Raw genomic sequence first — 25,227 nt, forward strand, 5'->3', positions numbered from 1 at the left:
TCTCTCTCTCTCTGCAATTCTTGAAGAGGAAAACTATAAAGAAACAAAGAGATGTAGATGTATGTTTTGACCATTCTACTTTATAATTAGATTTTACTCAGTAATGAACAATGTGTTAGGATCACAATTCTCAGTGGACACCCCACAAAATAATAATAAAAATTTCTAGGCACTGGCAATGCTGTAATGTCCATAGTACTTATGGTTCCAGCTAGCCCAGTTCTATACCTGCCCCCTCTTTTCTGTCTTCCAAAGGCTGAAATCATACATTTGGGTCGACTGTTAACTCCAGCAACAGGGAGCTTAGACGTGGGGTAGGATTGTCCACTGCCATAGCTTTTGGTGTCCCTCTTTTCCTTCGGCAGGATTAAAAATAGCTGTTGTCCCAGGGTGGAACCTATCTGGCCCCTGGGCTGGACCCCTCACTCAATTAATCTCTGTGGTGATGATGGCTAGGCTTCATTAGTGACACTGAGGGTATTCTGGCATCATAGCAAAGGAGAATCCTGCTCTTAAGGAACAAAAAGTTACATTTAGCTCCATAATACCAAAAAGATAATATCGCATTGAGTTTTGCTCACAAAAGATTCAACACAACAATTAGTAGCTGAGAGGTTTTATTATCCCATGGAAATATAGGTACTTGTGGACCAAATGCTGAAGTGCTCAGACCAGTGAAAAGTCACGGAAAAGTCAGAGAGTCAAATGCTGTTTCACCATAACCTCAAACAAAGCCATTGGGACCAGAAGATGAACTGTCACAGTGAGTTACACTAAGAATTGATGCACTGACACAGGCAGGTATGGACAAAGTCATATGTAGCATCACTTAATGAAGTAAGACAGAGACATGGGAACAGTGAAGACATGTTTGAATAGAGTAACCAGCAAGGAAAGAAATATATTTTACACAGTGAAGGGAAGAGGTGTAAGCAGAACAGCAGAAAGTTCAAGCTAAATGCCATCTTTGACTCTAGGACCCTCTCACATGCCTTCCTCATTTCTGAAGTCCATTGTTTATTACTTATGAAGAGGTTTTGGGCTTTTGGCAGATATGAGCACACCTGCGGTTTTATTAAATATGGATGTAATAGATGACGGCTGACAGCTGGTCTGAAAATGTATCTGTGCAGGAGTGGAAGTGGTCATAATCTGCTGCTTTGTAGTGCTGGTGGGATCAATGACTTGAGGTGCAACAGAAGACTGGAGGAGAGTAGAAGACAGACCGACACTACCTGATGGCTAGAAGAATGCCTCTCAATTAATCCTATACCATATTTCAAGGCTGCTTGCTACCACAAGCTATACTAAATTTCCCAGTCCTTATCTGGAGGAGCACAACACTCAAGATTTTGCTTGAATGAGAACATATTAAAACAGTGGATGTTGCAGTGATCAGACTAATTTTCTATACTACTGACAATTTTGCTCTCTGAAAAAAGCAGGGACCATCTTTCTGTGATTGTCTCCTGCCATCTCTCAGTCAGCATGCTGAAATGGAGCAAAGCAAAGACACGTCTGCCATATGAATTTGACTTTGTACAGACTGAAGATGTTTTGTTCAATCACCCACAAAACTACACTAGGAATTAAGGAAATACTGACAGTGATAGACAGAGCCCAGAAGGGTCCAACGACCAGCTTCCCTCGTCTTGGTCTTGCGGCCGTCAGGAGGCTGCTGCGCGGAGTAAAGCACTCATCGGTCACCCCTCTCCCTCCTCCAGAGGGGAGGATGAGGACAGCATCCGCGGCCACCTTCTGCCCTGAAGGAATGAGGGGAGCCTCGAGGCCCCCCCTTGGCCCCGTCGCGGCGGAGCTCCCTGACACAAGCAGGAGCCACTGCCGACAGGAGTTAATCATTAAGTCCCCAGCAGATCCGCTCCTAGCCGGCTCCCCTGAACCTCCCGGGCCTTCAGCCGTGCCCTGTCCCCTTCTGGCCTGACTGAGCACCGCGGCGGGAGGTGAGGCGTGAGGCAGGGACGGAGACAACTCCCCGCTGCCTCCCGACAGCCACCTCCGGGAACCCGTCCAAGGCGGAGCCCCCTCTGCGGGCGCGGCCGTCTCTGCCCGCAGGGGAGCGATGCAACCTCCCTGGAAGGCGCCGTAGGGCACACCTGTCCCCCGCCGCCGCCCCCGCATCGCTTCTCCTCCCCTTCGCGTCGGTTCTCGGCTGACACCGTGTCCCGCCGAGGCGACAGAGCCCCAGCCCATGCCGCAGCCGACGCCCCCCGCGCCCTGAGGCCACTGCCGCCACCGCGCCCTCTGCCCCGTCTCCTCCTGCCGCCCATGGGGCAGAGCAGGGCCCGGTGAGGAGCATGGCCAAGGGGCCGGAGCAGGAGGACGCCTTCCTGCACCTCCCAGCCGAGCAGGCGGTGCCCACCGACGGGCAGGAGGAGTGCTACGGGGGGCTGCTGGGGCGCGGCTTGCTGCCCTGCGCCCAAGAGGGGCTGTCGGGGCCGGCGCTGCCCGCCGGCATCAAGGCAGGTAAGAGGCGGGTGCTGGCAGCGTCCCCAGCTCAGCCCGCGGGCAGGGCGGGTGCGGCAGCCGGGCCGTGGAGCTCGGGGTCTGGCGGGGGGCGCTGCCGGGCCCGTCCCCTCGGCCAGCGGCGGGCAGGGCGGCGGGCGGGAGGGGGTGGCGTGTGGCCGGACCGTAACGATGCCCTCGGGTTTCTCTTCTTGTCGGCCCTGGCACTCAGAAACACACCTCAGCAGCGAAGCTCTCTCCTCGGAAGAAGAGGATGCGGATCCTCGCGACGGCGCGCTGACAGCCGCCGACCAGAGCCCGTCTGCGAAGAAGAGCATCACGCAGATCATGAAGGACAAGAAGAAGCAGACGCAGCTCACCCTGCAATGGTAGGGCCCCGGCGGCCAGCCCCTGCTGCCCGCCCCGGCCCCTGGGCCGGCTCTGGCCCCGGGCCCGGCCGCTCGGCGGGGACCCCGCGGCTTCAGCACCGAGCCGTCAGAATCAAAGGGACCTTTCTCTAACAGCTGATCCGGCAAAGAGGGTGACATCTCACAGTTATTTTAGAAATATTTGTCATTTGTGGGGTGTTTGGTTAGTTGGCTTTGGGGGTTGGGTTTGTTTTGGTTTATTATATTTTTTTTCGTATCAGCCTTCCCTACGAATAAGTACATACATCCCCAAATTTCTGATTTTTTAAATTATCAGAGGTTTGTCAGCTAACAGAAGTCTCTGTCGGATTCTCACAGTACATGGCTGCGGATGAAATGTATCAACAAAACGTAGAAATGAAACACTATTCAAGGATTACATATGTGAATGGCTGTTTTAATTTTCCTTTAAGGCTATATGACAGATTTTGACTGTCTTATAATGTATTTCTTTTACGTTTTATTCTACTACCCATGGAAGCCCTAACTTTGCTTCATTTTATCTGGGGAAAAACGTTAACCAAATAAGAGGTCAAATTCTGCAGACAGTAATTGATAAACATTTCTATTAAAGTGCACTTGAAATTAGGGAGGAGTGCTGTTGAATTAAATGGGGACTTAATTAGCACATGCAGACTGTAAATAAAGATTTTTTTTTTCCTTCTAACTGAAAAATTAGACTAATCTAAATTATTCAGTTTCTTAGTCTATTTTACATCTGAGTTCTAAGCGTAAATAGTTAAGTCTGGTGAATCAGTTCAAAATTATTCAGTATGCAGTGTTTACTGTACAGTGTTTTCTTACAGATTTGTGTAATTTGAGAAATAATGTAAAATGATAAAGAAAGAAGCCAACAGGACAGCAGTGAAATACCCAAGGGTTCCATTCATGTGAAGACAGCCAGGTTTTTACTTAGGTTTTTAAAAGTTTACTTTAATGACCATTACTTGACACTTGCATTCTGTAAATTATTGGGAAGCTACATAAAAATGCACCTCCTTCAAAAAAGCCTGTTCTTTGATTTTTCAGTGTGGTTTGGTCAAGAAGCAGTTTTCAGGTCCAGAGTGGAAATTAGAAACCAAAAGGAGGAAGAAAAGAGACATTAGCTCAAGTGTTAAGGATACAGTGGGACAGAAAATGCAAGTCCAGATCCCTGCTCTTAAGTCCTTTCAATGGACAGACTTAAACCTAGGTCTTGCATAGTCTAGTTAGTGCTCTTATTTTCAGACTAAGGCTGGCTCCTAGTTGATGATAATTTAATTATTCATATAAAGCAAAAAAGTCCAGACATTGAAAGACATTCATGAAGAAAAGGGACCTGGCTCCAGGTTTTTCATATTCTGCAACTAACCTAAGCACCAAGTGTGGAGTCAGTCTGTAGTTCTGTGTTGTTCACCATGAAACTTATCTGTGTGCTGTGATGGAATTCTTCAGTAAAATTAAAAAAAGAACAACAAAAAAATGACAACAGTACCAAAAAATGGAAAATACAATCAGGAGAAACTGCATGTTGCATCTTACTCTGACAGTTTCTTTCTCTACACAGGCTGGAAGAAAACTACATTGTCTGCGAAGGAGTTTGTTTACCAAGATGCATCCTTTATGCACATTATTTGGACTTCTGCAGAAAAGAGAAGCTGGAACCTGCTTGTGCTGCAACTTTTGGGAAGGTAACAAGTAAATGCCTTCATAATTTGTTAGATTAATCGTTTGACAGAATCACAATCTAATACACTTATGTCAAAATTCCTCTGAAATTCACATGTTTTCTACTGCTAATGTACATGGAATCAGACTAACTACAAATACACTGTCTCAGTGGGGTTTCATAACATCACCTTTTGGAGACTGAAACTGAAATTACCTTTTATTTATTGTTATTCTTTAAAAAAAAAAGGCTTCCTCTCTGAGTGCCTTTTTTTTTTTTCCTTTTTGTTGATGACAGTGATAGGTTCTTTCTGCAAAAACAAATTGGACATGGGAGACACATAATTACACTGAAGGCAATGTAAAGTGAGATGTGACACTAGAAGCAATACTAGAAGGGGAATAAAAATTAATAACACAAAGAGCTCCTGAATGAAAAATTGTCGATTCCACAATTTCTGCCCTTCCCTTCAATTAATCCTGAAATAATTTAATGAAAGGGATATATGAACTCTCCAAATTAAATCCTGAGTATTTAGTGAAACAGGAAACCAAAAATGCTTCAAGGATCATCTTTTTTTAAACACTAGTGATCTAGTAATGGTTTATACATAGCAAATTGCATTAATTTAATTGAATGATAATAATGGATTTAAAATCCAGTTTATAAAATGTTCGCTTTGTATATTTTCCTCTTGAACTGGATATATTGAGAAATTGTATGTCTAATTTTTATTACACGGTTTCAGTACAAATAAGAAAGACAATAGCTTTTCATTTAAACATTGTTTTGACAGTGACCTATTAGATGTATCTATTGGATCTACTTCTAGTACTGAATTAATTTTTCAGACCACACTTTTCAAATAAAAATCAATGTATTTCTAGTTGTTTCTCTTTGAAGACAGAATAGCTAGAGGGCAGAATTTTCCCTGGTTTTGTTTACATCTCTGAAGCAAAAGATAAAGTTGCATTTTAGGAACTTGAATGAAACAGGATCATGGTGAAGAAGCCTAGATTTTAAAATGTAAAATTGAAAACAGAAAGGGAGAAAAGGTGGCAAGACTGCAGATACACAGCAAGATGGATGAGCGTGGAAGAAATCCTGAAGTGTGAAACATGCTTAATCATTTATGTTGTGCCATATATGTCACAAATATTTATTCATGAACAACCTTAGATCATATATTTACACTAAAATTTTTCTATGAGCAGATTGCTAAGAAAGTATATCAGTGTTAAAAATTAATAAAGTTATTTTTTCTTTAGACCATTCGCCAGAAATTCCCTCTCCTTACCACAAGGCGGCTTGGAACAAGGGGCCATTCAAAGTAAGCTACAATTACCTGTGTATTCACTTATAGAACACATTTTAGGAATGACATGTATTTCCATGTCTCTTTAATAAATATTAATTTGTGTAAATACTAATTATTCAGATTATACACTGCAATTGATACATTTCATGCACATTAAACTGACACTTAAATTCAAACTCGAAAGTTTGAATTTAAAACATTGCTGTGGGTATAATTTCTAAAATTAAACTAAGTTTCTAAATCTTGTTATCGTATTTATAGATTCTTGCATTTATTGAAAATATATGTCAAAATGTTAGATATAAAAAGCATTATATAATACATATATCTTTTTTACAGTTGCTCATCTTTCTATAAATAGATTTTATTTCCATTTTGCAAGCATAAAAACTTCCATTGTGTTCTGTATGTAACAATATGGATTCACTTAAATACACTACAAAAAAATGTTGTTTTAAATTGAGAAGAAGGTATATGTCTGCTCTTTGTTGTGGGTATCTTACAAAACTCTAAAAAGCACACAACCTATAATGCAGTCATTTCATAAATCCAATTCATTTGTATATTTGATCTGTGGAACATTAGGTTGTAGGAATAGATCACAGATGATCCTATATCACCTATGGTGAAATGTTTATTAGTTCTGGTTCTGGCACTGTGTTTTTGTCCATAACAATGTTAGTGTAAAACTGTTGTGAACAGTGGCAACAAACGTATTCCCTTACATCCATTCTGCTAATGAATAAGATAGAAAACCGGAACAAAAGTAGTAATAGAGGAAACTCAGACATTGTATGTTTGGGAAAACTCTTAATTTTGAACTACTTAGCCTTGAAAGACAAAGTTACTCAGGTCTTTCAGTAGTTTATAAGCATAACTCAAAGCAAACAGAGACTGAAAAGAAAAAAACCCTACAAGTCTGGTTTTCCTAAGTGCTTTGCAATATACTAGAAATGTCTGAAAGAAACATTTTTTACTTTCATAATTCTTGGGGTTGTTACATGTTATACTTCATTTTCTTCTGCCGTACAAATATAAGAAATAGCAACTTGATTCCACCTTAGTTTTGCTGAAGAATGCATGTGAGATGTCATTTGTGGATTTTAGGTTTTGTTGCAGAAAAAAAGGAAAGTGGGGAAGAATATAAATTCCAAATTTTTACCAAGACATTCTATTTCTTGAGTATGCCTTAAGTGTTTATTTTAAATAACCATTAATGAAAGTAAAATCCAAAGGAAACAAAGCCTGTATAGAACATTATTATTTTCTTTTCTTTTTTTTCTCTCTTTTTTTTTTTTGACAGAGGACAGTTCTTGTATAGTTTCTATCACAGAGTTACAAATTTGTAATCCATTGATCTTTTTTAAGAGATGGTACACAGTCTGCATTGTACAGAGGGAAACTGGAACTAAAGTTAATTTCTTTTTTTGTAGATGACCTATAGGTGCTGAATAGAGGGGTTTTGAGGAGAGCAACTATTAGAAAGCTTCTTTATTGGGGAAAAGAGGGATTTCTGTATTGTCTGCTGTGGTGAACTTAAGCTATGGATGTAGACAGAGCTTTACAGATAGACATTTGCTGCTAATCTGTACAGGACTGTTTGACAACTACTAATTCATCAGTGCCTTGGTGAATTCTTGCTCAGGTTCATAATCAACAGATTTGGAGAACAACTTATAAACTATAATGAATGAGATAATATAGGAAGAAGTCTCCCACATTCTCATTATATATTTGTTCTGACATATCTAATGGATTGATAAACAAGACCCAATCAGTAGCTAAACTTCCAAAATGTATCATGTGTCTGCATAATTTAAGCACAGTAATTCAACTTATATTAAGCAAATGAGTATGTTTCAAAGGGGTATCTAGCTACAAAAATTAATTGTTTGGGGACATGTGTCACTATATTCCACTTTTCTCTAAGACATTTAAAAATGTTAGTATAGATATAACTCATGCCCAACATTTCTTCGGCAGATTCCATATACCTACTTACCTTGTTGGTATTATGTGCCAGATCATATGGATTAACTGTTCTTGAACAATTTCCTCAAAGGGATGAGGCATCTGCTGGTTTTGTTTGAACATCTGGCACTTGTTTCTCCTTATTTTTTTTATCAGAGTTTTCGTTAGAGACTTTTCCTCTGCAGTTCTCATTTCCACTAAGATGCATTTACATTGATCTTGCTGTGTTAAAAAGATCCTCACAAAAGGCATAAATGACAATATCTCCAGTTCAGAAACTGAATACAACAGCAAGTAGTCATAGAGAAGTGGCAGTATAAATCATAGAATCATAGAGGCATAGAATAGTAAAATGGTTTGTGTTGGAAGGGACCTTAAAGACCAGCTAGTTTCAACCCACTGCCACAGACCAGGACACCTTCCACTACACCAGGTTGCTCAAAGCCCCATCCAAACTGGCTTTGAACACTTCCGGGGATGGGGCATCCACAACTGCTCTGAGCAACCTGTGCCAGTGCTTCACCACCCTCACAGTAAAGAATTTCTTCCTAATATCTAATCTAAACCTACCCTCTATCAGTTCAGTGATCTCTGACTATTTTTCTGCGCCTGGTGTTGTGGACCATATCCTCCTCAGAACCACAAACTTACTGAGGAGCAAATTAATTTCTAATTTCGCCAGGTAGCAGTTTGTCACACAAATATCATTTACAGAAGTATTTCCATTAAATTGATAAGCAAGTTAAAGGACTGATCATCAGTTTTGGGAAATTGCTAGTCACCCTGTTTTCATGTCACACAGACTCTAAATGTTATAAGCTGTTTCTGGGTTACTGAGACTGGTAAGAGAGTTCTTACTAGCAGTTAAATGATATTTTTTAAAGCATGATAGTACAGTGACATTGTATTATTTCTGTCATTGCTATCATTATTACCATATAATACTAGTAGGAGCAGTATTAGTACTAACTATTCCTAACAGTGATGTTTTATTTGGCGGTGTTGCCTAGCAACTCTGATCATTGTCCAGGACTCTACTGAGTCAGATGCTGCAAAAGCATGAAAGGAAAGAGACAATTCTCCTCCAATGGAATCATTGTTCTTATATTGCAAAGAAAATTCCCCAGGAAAAAGGTACCTTACTGGACATTGCATGCATACACAGAAACCTGTTGATAGAGCCTGGCTGTGACTAGGAGAAAGCAAAGAAAATCAGCTCCCTTTTCCATCATCTTGAAAGTGAGAGAAATTGTTTTTCTCCCATACTGAAACAAGGCCAAGCTCTCTCTAACATTCTCATGAGCATGAACTGGATTTGAGAAAGAGCTCTTGCTCTAATGTGTGGAATCCGGTTGCTGTTTTAAGGTGTGAGATACACAATTTTTAGCTCCTCCTGTGATCCCAAGCAGCACTTGTCATCTCCAGTACTGGACAAAGGACAGACTTAAAGCTGGGTCTAATGATTCCTAGAATTCAAGTCAGAGCCTCTTTTCCTCTGTGTTTAAATCCAACAACCCATTTAGTGTCAATAATAAAACACTCATTTAAATATTCGGCCAAGAAGTACAACACATTGGACACAATTTTGTTAACAAAGTTCATTCATCTCTCATGCCTATGCCAATCACTCTATACTGTTCAACGTAAAGGAAATTTTCTATATTCCCACTCAGTGAAAGAAGGCCCAGTACCATAAATACTGCAAACTTCTCTCTTAGATGAGAATTTCATGAATAACAGTTCTCTGTGCAGCAGGTCCTGAATCCACTTTTTTGCATAGGTAATGTTGAACATACTGTGATAACTGATAGAACTCAGTTATAACCTTCATGGTACATGAATTACAAGCAGCTATTTGGGAAAATGTACAAACTGCTTAATCCATAAGCACAGAAGACTGTTTGAGCTCAAGTTACAATTTAATTTCCTTGTAGACTTTGATCAATGATGAATCTTAGCTTTTATCCATCATGTCTGAAAACTATTATCTTATTTATTAGGAGTGATTTAGTGGGTTAATAAAACTGATATGGCAGCTGGCCCTGTGATAACAAGTTATTGCAAGTCCCTGAACAGCTTAAGCCTATCATTTCCTTATCAGCTACATTTGTGTCAGTGTATGCTAAAATCAGGACTACAAGTAGCATAGGAACATATGTTACAACAAACCACTGAAATAAAAAGAGAAAAGCAGTTCAACTTGTTTTATAAAATGTTTGTTTCAAAAATTGAAAGTAACTTCCTTATGATGACTGGTTAAATTTTATTAATTATACAATAGAAATGTAAATAATAAAATACAGATAAACTGTACATACACATAAAAATATGCTCATAAAGAGACAGAAGGCATTTGAAGATGTAGGTTAAAGATATTATCAGTGTGTCTGGGTTTGATATACTACTCTCAATAGGGAGCCCAAAATAATCTATTCAATTAATGACTTTGGCTTGTAAGAGAATAATTATCTTCATACCCTATTACTCTATGAAGTATGCCAGACAGAGAGTGAACAGTAAGATTATATTATTTTTAATCGTTTCTGTGTCATGACCAGACAACTGTATTTTGTAGTACTAAAAATTCAGCTATAGAAATCACTGAAGAAAGTCAGAATGACAAGTGTTGTGCCTTTAATACACACAGAATATGTATGGAAAATATCTATACATAACAAAATGTTTCAATGATAAATTTTGATGTTTTGGGGCAATCCAGCAGGAATAAGTATATTGCCTCCCACTGGATACCTGAGAATCTAAATCGCATGATAGTTCCTGTTTCTAACCCAAATATATTAATATTGAATTAGATGTTGAATAATCTAGATATTGAATCCTAACTTTGTAAGGAAGTAATGATTTTCCTTGCCTCTGGACCACTCCAGGGAGGGAATGTTAAATTTGTGGTGAAAGTGTAAAGTTTTATTTTTAGAATTTAAAAAATGGCATGTGATTGAAACTGGGAGATTTAAGCTACTGGAAGGAGATGTAGGCAACTGCTTGCTTACACTGCCAATGAAAAATGTGCAGATAACATTGTTAAAGAAGTGGTCACAGCTCTATTTTTTTTCCATTCTGTTCAGTGGACAACCTTTACAATGTAAAGACTAAGTAAATGCTGTTATTTCAAGGAACCCATACAGGTATATTTTCAATACCTCTTGTGTCACATCTAAAATTACTTAATTTTCATGAAAGAAGAAAAAAATGCATTTGTGTCAGAACTCTGTCAAATATTAGGAATTTCCATATCCAGGTCTTTAGCCCAAGTCTGTAAGTTTAATACTCCTAAACCAAAAATGATGGATGAAAATCTTCAGGACTTTATCTCACAACATAGGTGACACAACATGTGAGCTGGAGGACAACCATTTAGTACTGTAACATTTAATGAAAGGTTCCATTGGCATCCTAAACCACACTGAGGTGTCAGTTTGATCAGCCTGACTTTAACAGAGAAAAAGAGAACTGTTATGAGTAGATGGTCCTATGTCTGAGCTTTTATGTTAACAGGTATTTAAAAATAGTTCATCACATCATCATCCCTCAGAAAAATGAGGGCAAGAAAACTAAAAGTGAATAAAGAGGGGAGAAACTTTTGGCTTTCCTAGGGGTTGACAGGTGCCACAGTGATATAGCAGTGTTATGTAGACTCATCAGTTTCAGGAAAACACTAAAAGTGATGATGTTTAACAACAGCCACTTTTCATCATGTTTTTGGCTGTAAAATCCTGAACTCACACAACAGACTGTCCAGTAACAGAATATTTCAGCTGATTTTCAAAGCTACCTAGGCTAGGTAAATATATCATCCTAATGAATATTTTCTTAACTATAATTTACATCTAATGCCTTTAATCAGATTTGTAAATATAAAGCACTTGAGGATTTAGTTCTTACCTGTGATAGTCCCATGCAAGAACAAACAAAATACTGTGATTTTTTTTTAATGAACATCACCAGGAACAGCAGAAATGAGATAAACACTTTTGTTAATGTGTTTTATGAACTATTTGCTGGGTCTTTGTGTCTTAAAAATCCATTTCTTCAAGCTTTTGAGAAGTTTCAGTGAAATCAGTGCAATGTGTTGCAGTGTACCTCTGAGTTAATTTTGATTTACACACAATGTACTCAAATTGCAAGTGTTACTTCAAAGTAGCTCGGTTAAACCAGCTGCTGTAGCATTTTCAAGCTAATTTTAGTAAAAAACAGTTGAACCTGAGTATACTATCCATAACATTCTTAGACAAATTTCATTTAACATAATCAGTTTTTAAATCTACAAGACAGGGGCTATCACCTTTGATAGATGAACTCAAGCAAACTTTGCTATGACCAGTAAGGAAAGAGCTGCCCCCAGCTTGCTCCCCTGCCCTTCTCCAGAAGGTCACTTATTTTGTAGCAGAGTCAGTGGAAAGCAGTAAGTATCCACTGCACAGCCAGATTTCTCAGCACCAACACCCCCTCTTTAGCACCTTTGCTGTCTTTGATTAAGGTGTTGGGCATAGCACTGCAAAGCCTGAGCAATAGGCATGTTTCCTTCTGCAAGCTCTATTTGGGAGCAGTAATCTCCAGGAGAGCAGCAAGGGAGACAAATGTGGTTAAGAACTGCTTAAATGGCTAAATAATTCAGAATTAGTTGGCCTACAACGTGACAGAAGAGTGAATGAATGACATGTTAGCATTTTTAGTCTAGGAGGCTGAACACTAAGCTGTAGGGTACACTGACAAGCTATTTTCAACTGAGAAGTACTCTGAGAGGCTGTCTAAATAAAGCAGTGGTAAGATAGATAAAATAAACCTGGTAGATCAAACCCAGCACCCTTTCAACAAATGAAGTCAAATGAAACAGAATGCATATTAGAGAAAACAGATGTAACATGTTTCTGTATTTTCTGTTCCAGCTACATTTTTGTAAGAGAGAAAGTATTTTAAATTTAAAGAAGACCCTATCCTTGAATTTTTGATAAAATCATGACAATAATGTTTTCTATGAGACCAGATTGTATTCCATGTCAGTGGAAGGAATTGTTAGACACAGTTTAGAAAAGTTTTCATAAAGGATTTAAAATCAATTAGACCACTTGCTTTACTTGACATGTCACTCATAAACACTCCTCTTTTTTTTTTCTCCACAGGTACCACTATTATGGAATTGGCATTAAAGAAAGCAGCGCATACTACCATTCTGTGTATTCTGGAAAAGGCTTAACCAGGTACAATAACATAACTTCTGAGACCTAGTCAGTGAAGGTCTAACTATAACCTTCCGTTATTAGGTACTTGTAGGACTCTACTTTTTGTTTCTACCAGAACTAGTATTGCTGCTTATCTCAGTGTTTGTTTTAAGATGTTGTTTCAGATATTTTGCTAGTGTCTTCCAATCTGACCCCACCACAGTCAGTGTAGAGCTGCATCAACTTATGACAGAGGAGCGTTTGTTCAAGTTTGTATGAGGCAGAAAAATCCCATTTCCAGGGCACTTGTCTCATTTTGTTTGCTTGTGTGTCACCCTGTGAGTTCTTTCCCCAGGACAGCTTTCCATTATGAAACGTCTAGAGAATGGTGTGAAGCTGGCACCTGTGGGGCAGGAGGGAGGGGTCTGTGTAGATTAATATTTACAGGTCCTTTGACTGGCTAATATCAGTTTAAACCTAACCCAGGAAGCTCTAATTATATTTATTTAAGGGACAGCTAGTAGGATCAATACTTTACGATAGCTGCCTGTTGGTTTGCCAAAGATTAATAGTTCGTAAAACAAATGTCTCTGTTCACATATGGCTTGAATGATGGCTTTCATTGTCTATGGCAGTATACCTGTATAAGTGGGACTCTAAGAAAGGAAAGGAATAAATGAGTTTATAATCACACATAGAAAATTCAGCTGGTGGCAGATTTAGGTTATATTCAAAGAGACCTTTTCCAAACAATAGGACAGTTGTAAAAATTGAGGGTAATGTTTCCAATGATGCTTAAAAGGAGGGCTCTCTCCACTTCAGGACTTAGGGTGCAAGAGATTCAAATATGCTATTTCCTTATCCAGTATTTATCCAGAGCTGCGGAGGTGTTGCTGGTACACAGTGCATTATTCTTTCATAATACAGAATTATTTCAAACAACCTGTTTATCTAATTGACTAAAAGACAGTTAATTTCATTCAAGGGAATATAATAACTCTTATTCCTCAGCTTTATGTCAGGCAGTGCCTGTTCATGTAAAGCTCTGTCTTTGCACAATCTAGCAGCACTGAATGCAAAGAAAGTCGAGGTCGTGCAAAGTTCCCCACAGCTGGATTTCTGACAGCATACACACACATAAAGATGGCATAGATACTCTCTAAGATTTTCAGGAATACTCATGAGATTCAGTACTTAGGAACATTTTCTTTGCGTTAGGACCTGTGCTGCCCTGTATGAGATGCTGAATTTTCAGGTTCTGGCAGTCTAATTGCCTCCCTAGCTGATTTAGAACAGAAGCTCAAATGCTCATTTTGTACCATCTGGACCACAACTGTGGTTAGATTTTTCTGTGTGAACAGAATAAGGCAGTACCCTGGGGTTAAGAACAAGCTTCTGGATAGGGAAAGAGTCAGGCAGTGCAGGGATTCATAGCTGAGTCTCCCAGTTGCTGGCTGCTACATATAGTGATCCATAAAATCTGTCCCTTGCCTGATATCTCTTCTAGGTGAGCTATAAAAATGGTTCCTGGGTCAAAAATAGGCAGGAAAAATATATGGGTTGATAATGATGTCAGATCACATCATGCCCATGCACAAATATAGACATATGGAGGCCTTTACCACAAGGTTTGCATGTCAGCTGGCAGCTTGACCAGAGATTAGATGGGACAATGGGCTTCAATTTAGTTGCCTAAATATAGGCCTCTACACTGCAATTTCAAACTTAATTGGCATTCATGTATTAATATTTAGGTAACTGAGCTGAGTACAGTAGTCCTTACATGCAAGGTTGCAGTGCCTGAATCTTTAAATTGTAAATTTGACCTCCTGATTCTCCTAAATAGCAAGCCTTGCACAGTGAAAGGAGCACACCTAACACCAAAAATGGTTTGTATCCACAGCACTGCGTGAAGGGTAGCTTTAGCTAGCAATTAAGGCTCTGGAAGAGCACTGCTAGCAGGTGCTGCCTCACATTTTTGCTGTACATTCTGTGTACATTTTGCTGAACATGCAGAAATCCAGAGCCCATAACAAATATATCTAGCTAGGAAGTTAATTAGATCTATGTTGTAATCAGCTGAGTAATGCCTTCATTTATACTTATCTATCAACAGGCAAGGGAATGCTGTAGGTAACATATGCTGGATCATCATGTGGTGGGAATTGTTAGGCACCTGTGTTTGGCCCGGGCAGGAGGAATTCCACAACTATTCAGCCTCTGGTTTTCTGTCCTGCCAGCAGAGCATCATAACAGCAGGAAACCACAATACTGCCCCTAATAATTATAAGACTCCATGTTGCCCACAGTATCTTATCAGTTGGCAGCTAGTGATACAGGAAATAAAAATAGTCAAACAACATTTATCATTATACTGATCCACTAGAATCGCTGTTATTACACATTCTCTCTACTTTAGTAGTTATAATTTAAAACATGTGCTTTATGATTTCTGCACGGAAGGGTAGTCTGATAGTCCAATGACTTCACTGAGAATCTCTGGATAGGACATTCACCATACTGCAACATATTTTTTCCCATTAACAAATCTTTGATCTCAGAAATGAATTTTATCAAAATAGTACTGCGGTGAGAAAGAATAGGAAATCACCATGATTTCCTAATTTTCCCAAGAACTGTAAATTCTATAAATACTTTTTCTGCTCTGAATTTACTTAGCTCTATCAAAACCTGTATTTATTTCCTCATAAAAACCTTATGGACTTGCATCTATGCTATCCTTTTGCTGTTTGTGAAGTTGCAAAGATCCAAACAAAAAGCTGAAACTGGGTTTTATACTTTACTGTTTAGTCAATGGTCTGAAGCTTCATGTTTTATAAGACATCAGTAGGTTTCCAGATATCCTCAGGCATTTGCAAATCAGTGGAAGAAATTAAGGAAAAAACCATGACTTTTACTAGAGTTACATTTGGAAAAATGTGATAATTTTTCTAACAGATCTATTATTTTTATATATATATATATATACACCTATATGCACCTCATCTCTGCAAAAAAATAACTGAATGTGTTTATTTTCAAAGGTTTTCTGGAAGCAAGCTAAAAAATGAGGTAAGTGCTGTAGCCTGTTTCCTTTTACTTCTGTTGTAATCCAAATATGAAGTGACCTGTGATTTTCTTCACATTAATTTCTTTTAAAATTGCGACAGTATTTTTCATTACACATTAGACTGCATAATCTTTTTTGATGATGCTGAGTATTTGTTCCTCTAAATATTCAAAGAAATATAAGATTGGAAGACACCTTCTAGGGTTCCCATGGCAATCCAACTCCCCATAACCATAGATGTTTTAAGTAAAGGATCAAGTTCTTACTTAATTTTTTGTATATATTACCTTTGCCGGAGGACTTTTTCAGAATCTCATTTGTCTGACTTGAAGCCAAATAGAAAGCTTTTTTTTTCATAAACTGAAATTTTTGCCTTCTGATCAGGATTGTCTTTCTCTACTTTTTGCTCTTCATGACATTGTGTTGTGATATGTCTTTTTGCTGCTTTTGCTTGTTGGATGGAACAAACAGCAGCTTTTAGTAATTTCTGATCAGCCTTTTGAGCTTTCACCATACTTGTTCTGATTTGAGTATCTTTGGAGTAAAAAAAGCATAAAGCCTTGTAAATGGCATATTTGCGATTTCTGTTGGAAATATCCCTTCTGCTGACCCCTAGAACAGAATCTGGTTTTGCTGGTTTTTGTTCTCCCAAAGTAGTCTACATTTTCACAACTCTATGCTATGGTATAGCCATTGTCATTATGGTCATATTTATACCAGAAAATTATGTATTATTGTGCAATAAGGGTTAATGGTTGATCCTATTATTTTTCTTTGACACTGAGTTCAGCTGGCATGGAATATCCTGCATCCATATTATTAAACTCCTGAACCTGCAAAAGAACATACGCACATCTCAGCCACATTGCCACAGAGAAACATCCCTAACATGCAGTACCTGTTGAAGTATGACCAGAAAGTGTTTGGGATGCTGCTAACTGGCATGGGCCAAAAGAATGCCAGAGACCATTCTGAATAATACTGTTCCAGTATTGCCTGGGAATGTTTCCTGACACCATTTAATTTACTAGACTAGATACGCCTTTTGTGATCAACTGATACACAGCAAGACTTTCACCTTTTTCATTTCCAGAGAAGCAACTCCTAGCTAATAGCAGACATTCTTATTGGTCCCTGAGAGTGTAGTTTTGCTCTATTGATTTTCATCCCCTTTATTACAATTATCTCAAAGCCATCCAGATCTTTCTACATGACCTCTTGATCTTCCTCTGTTGATGATTTCATTAGCTCATGTCAACCAGTTTAATCTATGAAATGTTCAGTGAGATCAGCCCCAAGTTTGAACTTTGAGAATCTTCCCTTCAGTCTCTTTTCAACCCAGTAGTTTCCCTGTCAACACAACTTGTTAGCCTTTCAGCTGGAGTCAGCTTCTTAAACATTTTTACATTCTTTTACTAATCCCCACTCTCACCAGTGTAAGTAATCATTTCCCATGGTGACACCACATCGAGCATTTTAGTGAGGTTCAGATAGATTAGATTTGCTGCAATTTCCCTGTTCAGATAATCAGCTATCTTATCAAATACAAATACTGCTATGCCATGGGATGTTCCCAACAAATTCATAAGCACTACTGCAGCATTCATTTGTTCAGTTTTGGGACGGAATATATCTAGTTCCCTTGGCATAAATGAATGCATATTTACTTCCATCTCTGATGTGGCATTCCCAGTTTGCCTTGTAATTCAAAGTCCCACAAATCTGTCTTGTTTCTACCCCAAAGTTCCCTTGTTCTCCCAGAAAAAATGTTCACAGATGATGTGGTAGAGATATGTGAGAAAAGGCACATCAGTATGAGTTTTTGATTGTCTATCTCTGTGTTGTCTGAAATTATTTAGACAGTTCTTAAAAGAAACAGGTCTTTCATAGTCAAAACTGAACTACAATGATTTCAGCCTATGGAAAATTTGGCATCATACTTTCCATTAATATGAACAGGTAATAGATATATCCTTACTCATTTGCTTGAAAGTACATGCAATCAGGTATTCCAGAAAGATTTACAATGATTACATAAGGTCTAATTCCCAGTAGGAACATAAAGACATTGAAAAGATGTTGAAGCACTGATTGTCTAAATATAATGAGTAAATGGCATTTGAATGAATACTTATTGAGTGCCAGGGACACTGTTTACTTCTGGTATGTTTTATCGCATTTTCTAGTATTCTCTCTGTAGGGGGAGATATCAGCAAATTCTTTTATCTAAACCAGTTAGTGCACCATTAGAGTCTGTATGGTTAATTAGGCAGATAATATTACTGTCATTATCTTAATGTTAAATGGCCATTAGAAACAGATGGCCTTAAATTGAAAGGGCAAGTGGCAGCAGGTTAAAATATTAAGCCTAGAACTGAGGCACAGTCATATATAAGTCCATTAGCAAGGTAAAAAACATTGCATACTATCTTCTCTTAAACCTCCCACCACAATCACTACTTCTTTTAAATAAGCAAATCCCTTTTAATCAGAGCTTTTAATATATTTCATGGGTAATTGCATAATAAAATCACTAAGACTACTCCTGTTATAAAAGAAACCCCAAAAGAACCTCCTTATATTGATAGACGATTATAACACCAAAAGTATTGACACAGAGAGGTACTAAGGTTTCTAAATTTCTACAATTTCTTTGACTTAGAGCTTTATATGTGTTTGCATAGTAGATAGCATAGATAAAAATTCATTTACATAGTGTATACTTTTGTTTCTTGCTGTCTGTTTTGGCAGACATATCTCCCTCTAAAAATAGGGCTATATGTATGTTGAATAAGTCAGTTACAGCTATAGTTTTCTGAATTCAGTATTTGAGAGAATTTCACTTGAAAATGGCCTCCAATTAATGAGTCAACATTTATAGATATGTAGTCCCCTTGGCACACTTTTACACTGTATGTTGCACTCTGTAACCTCTATTCCCACTTTAGAAAAATCTGACTGTATGCCAAGAGGTAGGAAATGGTCACTTCAAGTTCCATTCAAAAGCCTGTTGCATGATCATAAATTTCATCCATTAGGACAGAGGGAATCGAAGCAGAAGTAATGGATTTACCACAGGAATATGCAGAAGGCTAGCTTGTGGCTCTGTACACTGACTTGATGTAAGGACTGGTTAGGCTAAAATGGAACAAAGGGTTTCAGCCAAACAGTCTTTAGATTTGAATGCAATCCTGTGAGAATAAGTACAGTTCAGTCAGTAAGGACAGAATCATAATACAGATTGTATTGCTTCTCTTGAGGATGAGGGTTTCACCTTAATTATAGCATTTAGGAGCTTAATAGGCCTAATAAGGTGTGCATTATAAGTATAAACATAATTACCCTATATTACTACAAGATGTACTCAAGATCTGTTCTCAGTCTGTAAGTAGAACAAGATGCATCTACAATATTTTAGATATCACAAGCTAAGGAGACTTAATACGTGAAATCTAAGAACAGAAAGAAACTCTCAGATCAGCAGAATTTAGCATAATTCAGGAGGAATTTATCTTGTGTCCGGGTCAACATTGACCATGTCCCAACAAAGTGGAAAACACTAAATGGGAATATCTTACTGAGAATGGGAATATTCTTCCTGCGATGTAAAACTGGGACTTCATGTCAAGTCTGCCACAATCACAGAAAGCTATATAATAAATACATGGTACAGAAGTATCCACAGATCATATATACCATCACATCCACAACACCATTAACTATTACCAAACTTTATGATAAACTAAAAAAACAGTTGGCATAGTAAAATAGCTGAAATCATGATTGCTCTGCTATCAGAGCAGGAAGAGAGCAGGGGAGAACAGTAATATCTCCGCTACTCTAGATCCTTGCACTAGAAAGATACATATTAAATAAAACTTAGGGTCTCATTGAATCACAGGATCACTGTCCACACTGTAGAGAAGAGTAGCATTTTACTTTAGCTTTTAAACATAGATTAAATCCAAAGCTTGTAGAATTCCATGAAGTAATGTGTTTCAAATGCTACTTCACTCTGAAAACTGTGTTTGATGGAGTTTAAATCTAGACAAATATTTAATAACTTTCCTGAGCTGGTATCCAGATCTGGATAAGCATCAATATTTTTGAAGGATTATCTGAATGGAAGTATTCTGATATGTAGAGAGACTTATGAGATAATATAAAAGTTTAGCATGATTTGTTGGTTTCAGTTGTATCGATATTAGCTATTTCCATTTTTTCCTTTCTGTTTCAGGGTGGTTTTACTCGTAAATATTCTCTGAGCTCCAAAACTGGAACACTCCTCCCAGAGTTTCCAAGTGCTCAACACCTTTTGCTACAAGGGTGCATTTCTAAAGACAAGGTAAAATGTGAGCTGCTTCTTTTCCGACTTTAAGATCAAAAATTTGCCACAGAATGTTTCTTCGTATCTTAGCCTTTGAGGTATTGACATGAAAGAGCCAGAAATGTCCATAATCAAATAGAGGTGACTGATTTATAGAGGGGGCAAACCTTTACTAACACCGATTAACCGGCTTTCCACTGGAAAGGTGGTTGAATTATTTACCTATTAACTGACCCAGTATTTTACAAACTGATGGTATGTAAGACGGGGAGAGCAAAACAAACAAATAACTGAGAGTTGTATTCTTTCCAAATACTTTTGGATTTAAGGTAAGTTTTTTGTTCTGATTAGAACAGAACAAATAATTCACAACAAATAATTAGATGAATTTTTCTCTCTTTCATTGTTTGAAAAGAGACTGAAAATCTGAACATCTGGGGCTTTTTTTAATTACTAAAATCATTCCTCAAATCAATATTTAGTATTGCGTATCCTAAGTATAACTGTTCAGTTAAAAGTATCTCTCTCATGTTTTATGTCTTTGACTCATTGCCCATGTGTTATGTCTGTGTTGTTTCTGGTCACATTACAGGCTGCTACATCCCTGAACTGTTCTAGAAACCTTTTCATAGACATTGTGAACTCTCCAATTTAGCCTCCAGTGCAGGTCATGATGGTGACTGTTTTGAGATATGTTGCTTTAAAGCTTTTTGGTTTTGAGCCCTTCCTCTTAAGCTTTTTTCTAGGAAAGTAGTGAAGCCTAGGATTCCTGTAGTGAGAAGCTAAACAAAAGGAGCCATCTTAGCTGAAAATATTACAGTTTCTAAAGAAAGCCCAGGTGTACTCAGCAGTGTGCACCACCTGTTGCTATTGCTCCATGAGTGAATTGACATCTCTCCTATATATAACAGTCTCATAATATTTAAATCTGAAGAACATTTGAGGTTCCTTGCAAACCCAACACAGCACTGTAAACAAAACTGATTTTTACTGCTCCAGTGATGAAGAAAAATTTGCAGCTCTTTTCCCCTTCATTTTTTAATCAGCAGCATTTTGCCTGACTGTCTGGGGACAGACTTGTGGAGTTGTAGGAGACTGGGAAGAGAGATGAATTTCAGTGTATCTCCTGTGCTCTCCTTCCTTGCTGCTCTTTCCTCATTTCTAATTCTCTTATTTACTGCTTTCTTTCCTTACCATCTTTCCCCTCCTTCATCTTATCTGACCAAGGATTACTGAACCTAAGATACTTAGGTACGCTGTTGAAGACAGTCCATACATGAGGTTTGACTCCTGCATTAAACTCCTAGAAATTTCTTGCACCTGAAATCTCTGAAGAGTCCATAAATGTAGCATTCTGCAATAAAATAGACGGGTAATTTCTGCATTTAATGTTTCTGAAGAAAACTTACCTAAACTTTAAACTTCCATCAACCCCTTTCAAAAACAATTCTTTAAAATGTTCTTAGATCTCACACTTTGCCATTGTTTTTCAAAGATACATAGTTACAGATCTGAAAGTCAGAAAGATTCTACTTTCAAAGAAATCTGCATGCTAAACCTGTTGCAATTAGATGGTACTAGGTTCACGCAAAATCTGATAGTGTTTTGCTGGAGAAGTTCACAAGCTGTGACAACTTTTCTGTGATTCAGGACCACAAGAATTGTTTTGATAGCATTTTTCTTTTCTTAAAATAGTTTAGTGTATTTCTTCTCTTATAATTTGCTACAAATTTTAAAAAATACTGCCTTTTTTTTTTTTGAATAAGAGAGCACTCCACTCAGATAAAGTAGCCTGATGAGATGAAAGGGAGTTCTGCTTTTTAAAGTTCAGTTCATGTAAGGCAGTGATTAAACTTTGACCAAATGACTGGCAGCTATTTTCTCATTTGTCCAAGTAGATGATGTTTCAGAACACTCATAGACGCCTATAGTAGCCTAATGATTAACTTGCACTGCTCTTTGGGATTAATCTTAGCTTCAGAAAGGTGAATTTACTTTACCATCTGACTGGATAATCTGACTATTGCCTTACTTTAATACCTACATTTTCACAGTGTATACATGTTCAAATGCTACATTTCTGACAACATAAATGCTTGACTTAAATAATGCTTGACTAATAATGACTTAAAAATGTTGATAAAACTAGAGATGAGTGCCCTCCTCATCACTTCTGGATATACAGACTGCCTACTTGTGAATATGCATTGCAATATAGTTTATATTGTATGTTTAAATAGCTACAGAAAGCAGAAACCTAGATCACTATAGCGGTAAAGGAGAGAGCTAAGAAACTCAGTTTTATCTTTCTTCCTTCCTTCCAAAACAGGTAGATACTCTTATTATGATGTACAAAACACACTGTCAGTGTGTCCTTGACAATGCAATTAATGGGAACTTTGAAGAGGTAAGGTTGTTTGAACACATATTCTTGGTATATATGCACAGGGAACCAAGAAAGCATTATTTATGTCTATGAATCTGGTTCCTATTCCTTTAGATTCAACATTTCCTATTACATTTTTGGCAAGGAATGCCTGATCATCTTCTTCCCCTGCTTGAAAATCCCATCATCATTGACATCTTCTGTGTCTGTGACTCAATACTATATAAGGTAAGTTAAGCATTTAGCTACATGGATAATATCAACCACATTACAGCTTTTGTATCTGTAAAAACATACAATAACAGGATGCCATGACTGCTTTCTACCTCTGCTGTGTAAATTGGCAAGGGAATCATTGAAATAAAGAAATAAAATGGGCACATGTAAGAGCTGAACTCCAGTCTCAGCTCTGCTGCACACTCGCTGTGTAACCACAGGTAGCACACTAACAATGAAATCCTGACCTACTTGCTTGAATGTAGCTAAAAGAAATGTTCATGTGCTTCACTGAAAAGGCTGACTAAGGTAATCCTGGATGAAAATGGAAGCCTTGTTTTCACTTAAAAGAGTACTGTAATTTCTACCAGCAAAGAGAGGCTGTGGCACATGGATGAGGTGATTCCACATGCCAGTCTGCTACTCACAGGTTATGTCAGGCCATGGTTTCATATTATGAAGTTGGAACAATACTGGGCTAAAATATTCCTGCCTCTCCTGCCTGCTGCACTTCATATCTGTTCCTGTGCTGTTAGATGTACCGGAAAAGCTGCTCCACTGTGAACTGGTTTGGGTTCAAAAAAAATTTTTAAGTAATACTTGTATGCAGAGCTTTTAAGCCATGTGAGTTCTTTGATCTAGTTCATGGCATGATCACACAAATAGTTGAAACAAAGTGAAACTTACGAGTGTTGTAAGGTCTGGATTAGATGATTGTGCATTGGGGGAAAAATAAATAAATAAATAAATAAATAATGCCACCAAAGTTTCCTAAGTTTTTCGTTTCAAAAGTCAGATCAGATCATTATTTAATAGCTGCAAAGTACTTTAAGCTCCTCTGCTAGGATATGTCATAGAAATAGAAAAGGACTGTCATACAGATGTCTCTCTAACAGATTTCATATCACATATTGATGGGAAGAAATAACTATTGGCATAATAGTAAACACCAACCTGTCAAAGCAAGAGACTTGGGGCTGTTTAGCCCTGATGCCCTATTGTAATCTGTCATTCTTTACTGTCCAAAAATATGGGGGAAAATCCAGAAATGATGAAAATATGTATTTCTTAGAAGCATAACAATCTGTGAAGTAAGAAGAAGTGTTTTGGTTACCATACGGAAGTAAAGGTAATTAGCATTGAGAATCATAATTACTACCCAGGAGATGAGCCATTAAGCCTCATTTACTTGTAGTGATTACATTGTACTTTGAATTTATGAGATCTTTCCTGCTCTAAATGTGCTGTCTCAATAGATTCAATATTAACTTTATTCATGATAAAGATTTAATGTGACAGAAGAAGAAACACTACAGGAGCATTAAATTATAAATTGAATAAGACAGTTTCTCAAAAGTTCATAAATTTACTATTGTGCCTCTTCTTTGTCTCTCACTATTTCTTATTAAAAATCATGTTAGATGTTCTTGACAGCACAGTGACAAAAGGAAATAGGAATTACATTGGATTGTTAACAAAACATTTGCATTAACAATGAAAAGAGATTTTTGTGATATAGGCTAACAACTTTGCCCTCCACAATAACATTCCCCAAAGGCCACGCCAGATGGCACATTTTTTGCAAAAAGAGTTCCACACCATACTTAGCTACAGGGTACTATGGCTGAACTCTGAATGCTTTCAGTGCCATGTCCAGTTTGGCAGAAAGAAGAGTCAACAGCACTCAAAGACTTGGGAGATGCTTGAGTATCTGCTTTACAGAGACTTGGTGATGCTAGAAAAGCCGAAGTGTATATGCACCTCACTTCTACTGATTTCCCTACTGGAGGACATGTGGGATAGGATGTCTTGTTTTTTTTCTTGTTTTACCGGTATGCTGACATACATTAAGAATGGGAGCTATCAGTATATAAATATCTCATATATTCCTATGTAATAGTGACTGGAAAAATCTAGGTATATAAATATCTGGCCAATAGCTTAAATGGCTTTATTCTGTAAAAAAATTCTGTACTTATCACTTTACAATCTAAGTAGGCATGACAGACATGAATGCATGAATGAATAAATGGCCAGTGGAAGCCTGATATAATTTTCTGTTAACTTTTTGAAGGTTCTTACAGATGTACTCATCCCTGCAACAATGCAAGAAATGCCAGAAAGGTAGGTATTTGACAATAATCACAATACATTCTGGCTTTTAGGCATATTCCAAGTAAATAGCAGTAATTCTATATCCTCACAGTATTTATACTCATT

The 25,227-nt window shown here is 37.8% G+C and overlaps 1 protein-coding gene across 1 annotated transcript in view; it reads left to right on the forward strand.

Moving 5' to 3' along the window:
- Positions 1-2,315: 2,315 nt before the first annotated feature.
- Positions 2,316-25,227, forward strand: part of RFX6 (regulatory factor X6) — a 34,179-nt gene continuing 11,267 nt past the window's right edge. The window contains exons 1-10 of the mRNA XM_017827382.1: positions 2,316-2,484; positions 2,696-2,852; positions 4,438-4,561; positions 5,808-5,869; positions 12,970-13,047; positions 16,053-16,080; positions 20,316-20,423; positions 22,735-22,812; positions 22,906-23,019; positions 25,082-25,131. Coding sequence (XP_017682871.1) covers positions 2,316-2,484; positions 2,696-2,852; positions 4,438-4,561; positions 5,808-5,869; positions 12,970-13,047; positions 16,053-16,080; positions 20,316-20,423; positions 22,735-22,812; positions 22,906-23,019; positions 25,082-25,131 — 968 coding nt within the window. The remainder of the gene's footprint in view (positions 2,485-2,695; positions 2,853-4,437; positions 4,562-5,807; positions 5,870-12,969; positions 13,048-16,052; positions 16,081-20,315; positions 20,424-22,734; positions 22,813-22,905; positions 23,020-25,081; positions 25,132-25,227) is intronic.

Source organism: Lepidothrix coronata, unplaced genomic scaffold (genome assembly GCF_001604755.1).
Source record: "Lepidothrix coronata isolate B3197 unplaced genomic scaffold, Lepidothrix_coronata-1.0 Scaffold5, whole genome shotgun sequence".
In the NCBI taxonomy this organism is placed as follows: Eukaryota; Metazoa; Chordata; class Aves; order Passeriformes; family Pipridae; genus Lepidothrix; species Lepidothrix coronata.